Consider the following 12,342-nt stretch of genomic DNA (forward strand, 5'->3'; position numbering starts at 1 on the left):
TTGCGTTACAGTGCGTCATCCATACAATTCTATGGAGAATAGCGCAGTGCGTTAACGGACTGCGCTATTCTCCATAGTGACGGACTGCGCTGAACGCAAGTGTGAAAGTACCCTTAGCTATATGGATGTCACTATATGGCTTTAGTAACCAATCAGATTCCAGACCTTTATCAGAGGTCTTTTGGAAAATGGACGTTGCATTAGTAAACTGTCTGCTGAGATAAAGGAGGGATTATTGACTAATGCCTTTCAATTGTTTTTGTTTTTTCTTCTTGCTGCATTATTAGTAGGTTCACTTTAAAGGGAACCGGTCACCAGATTTGGCGACTATAAGCTGCAGCCACCACAAGTAAGCCCTTATATACAGGATTTTAGAATGCTGTATATAAGAGCCCAGGCTGCTGTGTATAACATAAAAACTACTGATATAATACTCCCCTTGGGAGGTAGTCCGGTCCGATGGGTGTCGCTGCTCTCTATTCCGGCACCTCCTTTCTGGTGCGATTGCTATCCTCCTATCCAGCCCAGGCTTGCTTTGCAGTCTTGCGTAGGTGTACTTTGATCTACCCTCAGCAGGGCAGATCAAAGTATTGTAATGTGCAGGCGCGAGGAAAGGTTGAAGACTCGCGCATGCGCACAATAGTACATTGATCTGCCCTCAGCAGAGAAGATCACAGTGCGCTTGCACAAGATTGCAATGCCCACCAGTGTGGAAGACTTAGATCGCGTCATCCACACTGGGCAGGATAGAAGAAGATGTCAGACCGGAGAGTAGCGACATCCATCGGCCTGGACCACTCTCCCTAGGTGATAGAAGTGTTTTTTATGTTATAAAGCGCGGCCTGGGCTCTTATATACAACATTCTAATATGCTGTATATAGAGCTCACTGGTGGTGGCTGCAGCTTATAGGGGCCAAATCTGGTGACAGGTTTAACCCATTTTTTTTGCCTTTTTATAATAATATTTATTCACTTACATAGCATCATTAATTATATAGTGCTTCACATAGGGAATTTAGATTGTGAGCCCCAATCAGTATGTCTCTGGAGTGTGGGAGGAAACCCACACAAACCTAGGGAGAGCATACAAGCTCCTTGCAGATGTTGTCTTTGGTGGGCTTTGATCCCAGGACCCCAGCGCTGCAAAGACTGCACTGCTAACCACTGAGCCACTGTGCCACCCAATGCAACCTAAAATGAAAAACTGCACAGGGTTTGCTACCTGATATAAAGACTATATAGGACCCATAGGCACAAATTTATATAAAATATAGTTGCCTTCATTAGTAAAATGAAACCCTACAAAACTGCCAGAAAGCTGCACATGTAGACTTATTCATAGTTTACTTGAGACTTTAAAGTAGTATCTAGTCAGTGTTTTTGACTACAAAAAAGCCACAAAAATGCAGCAAACACTGTACGTTCATTTAACTGCCTGCCTGACAGCTCGCCATGATATGTCTAAGCAAATGGCTTTTCTTCTTCATTCAGATGTTGTGACTTCTAGAATTACTCCTGTGTATTTCTGTCTCTGCAGGCGCCAGACTGTGACCAGCACCCCCTGTTGGATCGAGCTCCACCTGAACGGCCCCTTACAGTGGTTGGATAAGGTTCTCACCCAGATGGGTTCTCCAAGCATTCGATGCTCTAGCGTCTCATAGAGCAGCGTGTCCGGGTCACAGAACTCAAAGACCTGGAAAATAACAGAACTGCACAGTCCACACGGAGCGGGAGCTCGGCAGCACAAAGGCAAACCAATGTGGAACTGTTTCTTGACTTTTCATTCATCTGGAACCCTTTCCCTCTTGCAGCTGGTTTGTTACCGGCTCCCAGCATTACTTTGGAAAAGAAACACTCGGCTGGTTTACCCTGCCAATCCTGCGGGGCACCCAGTGACATCATCTATACGGAGAAGACTGCAATACAAAACTTCTACAGACTTTTGACATATAGTTATGATTGGGAAAATCACTGAACCTCAGTGTAAAGACTAAGCACATGTTTTTGTGATACAGGGTACAGTTTTTTACTACAAATATCTAACAGAACTTCTCCAGTGTTAGGTCTTTTCCCTTCCATTAGGTGTGACCGTGCCTTTAAAGTACCACCATTTCCCATGGATTTGTGCTGCGGGGGTGACCTGTCACCTTCACAACGTTTGTTCCGTTTTCTTCTTGTTTTCATGCATTATAGGATAAGGTAATTCTGTTCATTTTGTTGGAACAGATTTATATCCTAAACGTGGGACAGGTTTACAGATTGGACCGCGGCAGATTACTTGCATTGAGGCTTGTAGTCGCGTCCTGGGTTGGAAAGTGAGTCAGACTGGTAAATGTCCCAAGAACTTTTAAAGGAATGATAACTGGAGGAGTACATATCTGTTTGACGTGCTCACATGTATGACCTTGTGTCAGCACCGGAGTGTGACGCTTGCTGGTCTACAGGTACATCTCACTGATAAACCCAACTTGTGGTGGGACGGATCTGATCTTACCACGCAGGGCACAACTGAGTGCAAACCATTCCAGCTCATCTGGATAGCACTTTCCAAGCTATTTCCAATCTCCTATGTCAGGCTGGTTTCCTTACCTGCACAAGTATCTGGTACATGTCCAGAGGCTCATTTTTTCTCTCTCTCAGTAAAGAGCACGTGTTCCACCTATGTGTGCAGGCCCGAGCCTGTCCTACAAGCCGCAATCTGTAAAGGGTTTGTGGTAAGCTCAGAGCCCTCTTTCTATAAGTTGGTCTTTATTACTTATGGATCCTGAGGTTTCAGGTCAACATCTCCTTCTGAATTTTATTGTTCTCAGCTTGTACAAGACTAAATGAATTTTTTGCACCCCATAGCTTCTGGTATGGAGCACGCATGCATCCTCCATGGCGCTGCAGAGATATGTCTTCCCATGTATCCTTCTCCAAAACCCATTTGGAACGACCTGCTTCGAGTTCCATAAACTCCACCATAGTGTAGTTGAGGTTGGGGCTGACATCCCATATATTTGTAGCATATTTGTGGGATTTGATGCTCTATTTGTAGCATGAAAGAACAGGGTTGCCTACAACTTGCAAGACATTGTGTTTTGTACAAGAAACTCCTACCAGTTCCTTTTTTCTTTTTTTATTTGGGTCTTTTATTTGTATGATATTTCTGCCTCTTTTTCTGACTTTTCGTTACTTTGCGTTCTATTTGTGTTGCTTATATACTTCCGAATTATGTTGTAGCAAAACCCATCATATATGTCAACAAAATACATTTCTGGTTTTGATTAGCTAAGGTTTATCGCCTCAACCAATCATGGCAGCAAATAAGGGAAATTATCAATATATTAGTGGTATTACACAGAACAAGTTAATTAATTTTAACCTCCCCCACACTTTCACTGCTTGTGTAAAGTTCTGATTGTGAATGTAAATAAACCCTTTATATATATATTCCAGTATAGCTGTAATAGTCACAAGATGTGCAGAGAATGAATGCAGAACTGTGTATGAATGTCCTGATGGGGTCCAAGTAGTGATAAGTGAGCACTACCATGCTCTGGTCTCGTAAAAAAGCAGTTGCATGGACTCAACTCCTGTACTGAGTATAATGGAAGTCAATGGGGAACTTGAGCATTTTTCCCCAAAACACTTTCCAGAAAAATGCTTGAGTTCCATTATACTTGGACGCGCAGACGGGTTCAACTTGTGTACCAAGTGCTTGTTAATAGTTCCCTAGTACCCGAGCATGGTAGTGCTTGCTCATCACTAGGTCGAATGTAGTGATCTCTTGCAATTAGGACTGCTTCAGATGTACGGGCAAATCTGTCAAATCACAAATGGTCTCTCCCACCTGAGCGTCACGGGCTCAGACATACATGAAGCTTTGACACTTTGGCTGTGGTCCCACGAGTCATCTGTGCATTGCAGCCTGTGCTTGGACTGATTTACACAAACATCTGAAAGAGCCCTAAAACGGGCTTTACACGCTGCAACATCGCTAGCGATGGCATCCGCCCACGTCGGTAGCGCGTCACGGGGTAATCGCTGCCGTAGCAAACAATATTGCTACGGCAGCATCACCCACAATTACCTCTTCACCAACGTCGCTATGGCCGCCGAACAATCTGTCCTTTTAAGGGGGAGGTTCGTTCGGCGTCACTAAGTGGCTGCCCAATAGGGGCGGAGATGAGCAGCCGGAACATCCCGCCCACCTCCTTCCTTCCTCATTGCCGGCGGCCGCAGGTACGATGTTGTTCCTCGTTCCTGCGGTGTCACACATAGCTGTGTGCTGCTGCAGGAACGACGAACTACCTGCGTCCTGCAACAGCAACGATATTTGGAATTAGAACGACGTATCAACGATCAGGTGAGTAATTTTGATCGTTAACTGTCGTTCGTGCGTTTCACACACGACGTTGCTAACGAGGCCGGATGTGCGTCACGAATTCCGTGACCCCCAACGACATCTCGTTAGCGATGTCGTTGCATGTTTAGTATATCAGATTTTGCACATTAAGCTTTTATCAGGAAAAATCTTTGTGCATACGTGACAAATCCATAACCCCATTGACTTGACATAAGTTATCAAAAGGACACCTAAGATACAGCAATATTCCAAACAGAGACCTCAAGTAATAAACTACCGTACAGTATACGTTTTTGTTTCCCACTCTCTAAAACCAATAGGTTCTTATACTACACATGTGTTGAGCCCCATACTGGATGGTCTTAAATGGAGCCCAAAGGCCGCTTTACACGCTGCGATATCGTAACCGATATCGCTAGCGTGCGTACCCGCCCCCATCGGTTGTGCGACATGGGCAAATCTCTGCCCGTGGCGCACAACATTGCGTGGACCCGTCACACTACTTACCTGCGTAGCGACGTCGCTGTTACCGGCGAACCGCCTCCTTTCTAAGGGGGCGGTTCGTTCAGCATCACCGCAGCGTCACCGAACCGCCGCCCAATAGAAGCTGAGGGGCGGAGATGAGCGGGACGTAACATCCCGCCCACCTCCTTCCTTCCGCAGGTAAGGTGAGGTTCCTCGTTCCTGCGGCGTCACATATAGCGATGTGTGCTGCCGCAGGAGCAGCAACAGCGATATTCGAGAATATGGGGGCATGTCACCGATGAGCGATTTTGACTGTTTTTGCAACGATTCAAAATCACTCATAGGTAACACACGCAAAGACATCGCTAACGCGACCGAATATGTCACAAATTCCGTGACCCCCAACGAGATCGCTTGATCGATGTCGCAGCGTGTAAAGCGGCCTTAAGTGAGTTTTCCTAATCTAGTGCAAATTCTCTATTAAATGAGGTCATTCTGCAAGCTACATTCTAAGCTGACCAAACTTACGTGAGATGTGATGTCTCAGCCACATGAAAGACATCATTTATATGTTGACCTAGTTAATTATGCTACATTTCCCCCAAAATTGTTTAATCTATGTTGGGGTTTATTTTCAGGATAGTGCAATTTCAGCTGGGCAAGATACTAAGACAGGCATAGTAGTGAATATCTCTTTAAAAAATATGTCTATGAAGTGTGTTGGGCAGTATTTATAAAAAAAAAAAAAAGCCTCATAATATGGGAAATTCTTGCCAATTATAACTCCATAAATTGAATCTGTTATCTATTACTCCAAAAATGAGCTATTGGAAAGAATGATATCACCACTGTGTATTTCATTAGTAAATCCACAGAGATCAGCACACATTATTTATGAGAGCGCCTCCCCCACACCCCACCACTCTGAGCCATCAAGGTCTGATAATCCTTAGTGGGGAAGGATCCCAAGACTTTCCACAATCGGAATCTCAATTTAGGGTCTTGTTTTATTTTAAAGTGTTACTCATTTTATGATGTCACTGGAAACAAGAACATTTGCTGATGATGAAGACAGCTTCCAGCTTGCAGTGCCTCAGTCTTCTCTTGGCATGTGTATTTACCAGGTCTGAATTCAACACTTTTATTACTTGGAAGTAGAACATGGAAAAAATTAAATATGAAGAACTAAAGGGTAAATTACAAGTGAGGTTTGTTGGATGCTAAAGAGAGTCGTGATCACATAAGTCTCTTTTCAATGAATGAGTAACACAAAGAAGGTCTACCACAAAAACCATCAAAAGAAAGAAAATTAGAAAGAATAAGAGTTGTTTAACATCGACTTAAACAGCCTTATCCAGAACAGGGGAGTAACAGAACCAGTATTCACTTAACCAGTTACTCTTCCAGCAGTGATTTGTCCCTTGTGATGAGGGTGTATAAAAAGAGAGATTAGATCCCGTGATCCTAACTTATTGTTACCCCTCTATAAATCACATCTGGAATATGGGATCCAGTTTTTGGGCTGCACATTTTAAAAAGGACATTCAGAAGTTACTCAGTTCAAAGGCGGCTAACTAGACTACTACAAGGAATGGAGGCCTCCCATATGATGACAGGTTGAAAAAGTTAGATATGTTTAGCTTAGAAAAAAGACATCTCAGAGGAGATCTCATTTATATGTATAAATACATGTGTGGTCAATATAAAGGACTGGCATATGACTTATTTCTTCCAAAGACAATACTAAGGACCAGGGGCATACACTGCGAGTGGAAGAAAAGCGATTCCGACAGCTAAATAGGAAAGGGTTCTTTACAGTTAGAGCAGTGAGACTGTGGCATGCCCTACCACAAGAGGTAGTAATGGCAGATACTATAACAGCTTATGAAAAAGGGCTGGATAATTTCCTCCATACACACAACATTGTTGGTTATAAATGACTAAAGGCCGCTTTACACGCTACGACATCGCTAATGTGAAGTCGTCGGGGTCACGGAATTGGTGACGCACATCCGGCCGCATTAGCGATGCCGTTGCGTGTGACACCTATGAGCGATTTTGCATCGTCACAAAAACGTGCAAAATCGCTCATCGGTGACATTGGGGTCCATTCTCAAATATCGTTACTGCAGCAGTAACAAAGTTGTTCCTCGTTCCTGCGGCAGCACACATCGCTCCGTGTGACATTGCAGGAATGAGGAAGCTCTCCTTACCTGCCTCCCGGCCGCTATGCGGAAGGAAGTTGGAGGGCGGGATGTTACGTCCCACTCATCTCCGCCCCTCCGCTTCTATTGGGCGGCTGTTCAGTGACGCAGCTGTGGCGTCGCTCTGATGCTGAACGAACCGCCCCCTTAGAAAGGAGGCGGTTCGCCGGTCACAGCGACGTCGCCAGGCAGGTAAGTAGTGTGACGGGTCTGGGCGATGTTGTGCGGCACGGGCAGCGATTTACCCGTGTCGCACAACAGATGGGGGCGGGTACCCACGCTAGCTATATCTGTCACGATATCGCAGCGTGTAAAGCGGCCTTTAGTGACCAAATGTAGAACTGGTGGAGGAAAGTTGAACTAGATGGACCTAGGCCTTTTTTTCAACCTAAGTAACTTTGTAATTGGTTAGAATAGTGCCTAGTGCTCGAGGACCTGGAGCAAGAGAATCTGTCAGCAGAATTTCACCCACTCCCCCAGAATATTGATATAGCTCTTTGAAAAACAAGTCAAACAATACCTTTATATGGCCAGTCTACTCAATTACTGGGAAATCGGTACTTTCATTGATATGCAAATGATGCAGAAGATCTTTGGCTTTTGTCACTCCAGCTCTATTCTTCCACCCATCAGCTCCTGCTTGACTGATAGCCTCTATATCTGTGTGACTTCAGGCAAAAGAGTAGTCAGTCAATCGAGACATGGCAGCAGTGGGCATGAAAGAGCTGGAGTGACAAAGGCTTGAAGAACTATTTGAAAATCAACACAAACACAGATTTCTCAGTAACTGAGGAATGATCTGGCCATGTAAAGCTATTGCTCGATTTGTCTTTTGAAGTTGCATGCACATAAATAATTTTGGGGTGGGGTGGTGAAATCTTGCTGACAGATTCCCTTGAAGGGAGCTTTAGTATTTTACATTTCTAGGTTCTCATAAGGATCATCTACTACCAAAAGGGATGGTTCTGTGCATGGTGAAAAAAGAAGAAAAAAAAAAAAAGCATCTTCAGTCAGCTGATGGGGTTGAATCAGCTCTCCACCAAATATTGTTAACCCTGTTCCTAAAGCAATCAATGTCACAGTTGTGGAAAACCTGTTACATCCAACATTTGGGCTTCCTGCAGCTGCCAGTAGAATGAGGTGAGGGGATACCTTGTGAAAATAAGTTATCGGTGGAATCGGAACAGGCACTTTTATCCCCATTAGAATGGAGTGTGCTTGTTTAACCTTTTCTCCATTAATTTACTGTAAAAATTGCATTTTTCTGGTAGCCCCATAGAGACTGAATGGTGTGGAGATTGGGTGTCGAACCTGCTGTGCCATTTTGTAAAGTTGATAAAAGTTCACCTTTAGGCTACTTTCACACATCCATTTTTTGCCTCGCGTTGAATCAGACATGCACCAGATCCGTCGAAAAATTGTCCGGAAAGGACGCAGCATGCAGCGTTTTTTGGCTGCGGCGAAAAAACGGACACGCCGAATCAGACGCCATACGGCATGTTGTATAATTGAAGCCTATGGGCGCTGGATTCTGCGTTATCCGGCATATGCCGAAACCAACAATGGATTCAGTTTTTGTTTCTGGGCATGCCCAGACATTGTGTAAATAGTCTTTCCCTCCCTCCTTTATACTCACCGATCACGGGCACTGCACAGCTGTCACACTGCTCTGCCAGCTTCTCCTGCTTTTGAAAATGCCAGCCGCTCATTATTCCATCTAGTATTCAATGCTTCTCTCGCCCACCAGTGCCTATGATTGGTTGCAGTTAGACGAGCCCCCACGCTTGATACCAGCCAAGATAAAGCCACACAGCTAGGAGCTGGTATTCTCAGGATGGGGAGCCCCACATTATAAGGAGCGCCCCAGCCTAAAAATATCAGCCTACTTAAGCAAGCAATGTTGACCTTAGGGAGATCAACATATCCACTGCGGAGACACCATCACGTGTTTCTCAACGCAGTGATTCTAGAGCATTGCCCCCTGGGAAGTATGCAAATAAGAAAGCCGCGGAGACACCATCACGTGTTTCTCAACGCTGGCAGGAAACTAGCCAGGTCTTTCACCGGGAAGGAACAACCACGGGAAGGGCAGTCTCCAGTCAAGGAGACCACCTATACCAAACATGGTATCCATCCACAGACAGCCGTTTCGGGGTATTTGCCCCTCATCAGTGTGGAGTAGGATATTTGCATTATTTGCATACTTCCCAGGGGGCAATGCTCTAGAATCACTGCGTTGAGAAACACGTGATGGTGTCTCCGCAGTGGATATGTTGATCTCCCTAAGGTCAACAATGCTTGCTTAAGTAGTCTTATACTAGGCATTTGCCCCCACTAGCCAGATTCCTACTCCACACTGATGAGGGGCAAATACCCCGAAACGGCTGTCTGTGGATGGATACCATGTTTGGTATAGGTGGTCTCCTTGACTGGAGACTGCCCTTCCCGTGGTTGTTCCTTCCCGGTGAAAGACCTGGCTAGTTTCCTGCCAGGGTTGAGAAACACGTGATGGTGTCTCCGCGGCTTTCTTATTTAAAAATATCAGCCAGCAGCCGCCCGGAATTGCTGCATCCATTAGATGTCACAGTTCCGGGACTTTACCCGGCTTTTCCCGAATTGCCCTGGTGCGGTGGAAATCGGGGTAATAAGGAGTTAATGACAGCCCATAGCTACCACTAAGGCCTAGGTTAAACATGGCAGGCATCGGAGACACCTTCCATGGTTACTCTGTAGTGAAAGTAAATAATCACAAACACCAAAAAATCCTTTATATGAAAGAAAAAAAACCTCTTTCACCACTTTATTAAAATCCCCAAATACCCCTCCAGGTCTGACGTAATCCACACTAGGTCCCACGACGCTTTCAGTTCTGCTACATCGGAAGCTGACAGAGAGCGGCCATAGACCATGACCGCTCTCTGTCAGCTCCACGCAGCAACTGAAGTGAGTCGTGCTGTGACGTCACTCAGGTAGCGCTTGCGTGTGTGCGGTGATGATGGGGCCGGTAGTGCCTGCGTGTGTGCTGTGATGATGGGGGCAGTAGTGCCTGCGTGTGTGCAGTGATGATGGGGGCAGTAGTGCCTGCGTGTGTGCAGTGATGATGAGGTCTCTCTCTCTCTCTTTGGCATGGGAAAAAAAAAAAAAAAAATGATCCGTTTCATCAGTTTTTACACAATCTGTGACTGTGATTCCATTCCAAGGATCGGTGCAGGTCCCAGAAATCGGACAGCCACATATCAGTAAGTTATCACCTACCCTGTTCCTGGTGTTTTGATTCCAATGTTGAGGAGTATATATCAGATAACTGAATTTATTTCTGTGTGGATCCAAGATGCAGTCAGGTTTATAGTGTTTATAAGCTTGGCTAAAAAAATTATAAAAGCCCTTAAAGTTAGAACTCTATCAGAAAAATTGGAATATGTTCGAGCGCAGTTAGAGATCCCCCACCCCCCATCCTATAAAGTAATGGCATATTGCTAGGACATGCTAGCAACTAATGATCAGTTAGGTCCCAAAAGCGTAGCTACTAGGAGGGGGCAGATGGCCTGGGTCCTGCACTCAGATGGGCCCACCTGGAGCTGTAATATTATTAACGATAGTAAGCGTCACTGCACCTTTTAAATATAGTTTCTTGGCCGTATCATTATGTATAGGACTCGCTTACGGTTGAACCCCATCTTAATAATGCAGTGTTGCAGCGCCCCATTCAAGTCAAGGGAGCTTGAATATCAAGCTTAGATTTTAGCAGTGATATAAAACATTAGAGTCACTGAAAATCGCCTCTTTATCAACCACAGAGCACACTTGGAGAAGAACTAGTCTTTATCAATACTGATTCAAGGCTGGATGGACGCACTTACATACAGAACATATCATGGTTTCCCCAACACCTCGGAACAAGGATGTGGGAATGAATATAAAATAGTCTATTCAGATTTGTTTCTTTCTAATAAATAGACAGGGGATCACTGATAAGAATATGTACTATACATATGGGAGACATTAAATTCCTTACAATGAAGGAAATTTACAAAAAGTGAGGAACAACTACTATAAGCACAACAGAAATATGTGACGACATTATTCCTCATGGCCGCTCGGCCGAATACACCACGCTTGTTTTTATCAGTTCTCATCAGAAGAAATGCCTTCAATTTCATCACGGTCTCCGCCAATGGCCATCCAGAACGCTTTGGCAACCTGAAACAAAAGATAAAAGGTCTAAGGAACAGGTACCGTAGTTCTGCCTCAATTCATGTTACACTTAATGATATTGATGGAAAGAAACTTTAAGACGGATGTTGGGAGACACCGCACACTTTCAGTTGCTTTTACAATCGCAGAAGTTTCTCCAGGGACTTTTTGGTTGACTACATGGAGGTCATGATGATTGGAGGTACTAATACTTTATCATCTCAGCCGTTCAGAACAGTGAACTACATTGTTTCTAAAACTCCAGAAATCAAAGAACTGTACATTTTAAATCAACAGATCTCGAAATAATACTAAGTTCCAATATTGACTGGGTTAACAAAAAAAAAAAAAAGTTCCGGACCTGAGAATTTTATAGCTGTGCCCCTGCTATGTACTGTGTAATGACTGTGTCTGACCGTACAGGGACATGATCTGATCATACCCAGCTCAGAGTATACAGACAAAACAGCACCGGATCGCAGAGGTAAAACAATAATACAAGCCGAGAAGAACATAAAGGACACTATTGTAGGTTTACTATTGACCATATGGACAGACCGACGATACGGATGAACTGTTTTTACATCAGATGTCTTTGGTCTCAAAAAAGTATGTCATAGTGGTTATGGGAGATTTTTAAATTATCCATATATTTGTTGTTAATCTCTCTCAGGAAAAGTAGTGGGCCCACAAACTCCGTATCTTCATTGGCTGACAACTTTATCTTTCAAAAGGTAGAAGAGTTAACAGGAGGATCTACCATCTTGGACCTAATTCTTACCAACAGGGAGGAAATAAAAAGGTGGCTGGGAATTTAGGAGGCAGTGATCATGCTATCCTTAAATTTTGAATTTCAAAAGGAGGAAGACCTACTGTACGAGGACTCAGACTTTAAAAAGGTGGACTTCAGAACGGCAGGTTTTAATGGACTCAGAAAAAGTAGGACAGGTCCAATGGCTGAATGTTCTAAAGGACAGATATGTCCAAGAAGGATGGGAGAGTTTGCTAAATGAAATTCTCACTGCACAATCAGTAACAATCCCTAAAAGAAGGAAGAATTGGAAGCATTTAAAAAGAGACCTGGATGGATGAACACAGAACTTATACATTTATTTTTTCCTTTTTAGCAA

General features: G+C 44.2%; 2 protein-coding genes across 3 annotated transcripts in view; one reads left to right on the forward strand and one right to left on the reverse strand.

Moving 5' to 3' along the window:
- Positions 1–3,438, forward strand: part of SMAD3 (SMAD family member 3) — a 124,477-nt gene extending 121,039 nt beyond the window's left edge. The window contains exon 9 of the mRNA XM_075346062.1: positions 1,539–3,438. Coding sequence (XP_075202177.1) covers positions 1,539–1,662 — 124 coding nt within the window. The 3' untranslated portion in view covers positions 1,663–3,438. The remainder of the gene's footprint in view (positions 1–1,538) is intronic.
- Positions 3,439–10,822: 7,384 nt separating this feature from the next.
- The window catches only part of AAGAB (alpha and gamma adaptin binding protein), a 58,753-nt gene continuing 57,233 nt past the window's right edge, over positions 10,823–12,342 (reverse strand). For both annotated transcript variants that reach the window (XM_075346066.1, XM_075346065.1), the window contains one exon: positions 10,823–11,218. In XM_075346066.1, coding sequence (XP_075202181.1) covers positions 11,144–11,218 — 75 coding nt within the window. In that variant the 3' untranslated portion in view covers positions 10,823–11,143. The remainder of the gene's footprint in view (positions 11,219–12,342) is intronic.

Source organism: Anomaloglossus baeobatrachus, chromosome 4, assembly GCF_048569485.1.
Source record: "Anomaloglossus baeobatrachus isolate aAnoBae1 chromosome 4, aAnoBae1.hap1, whole genome shotgun sequence".
Lineage (NCBI taxonomy): Eukaryota > Metazoa > Chordata > Amphibia > Anura > Aromobatidae > Anomaloglossus > Anomaloglossus baeobatrachus.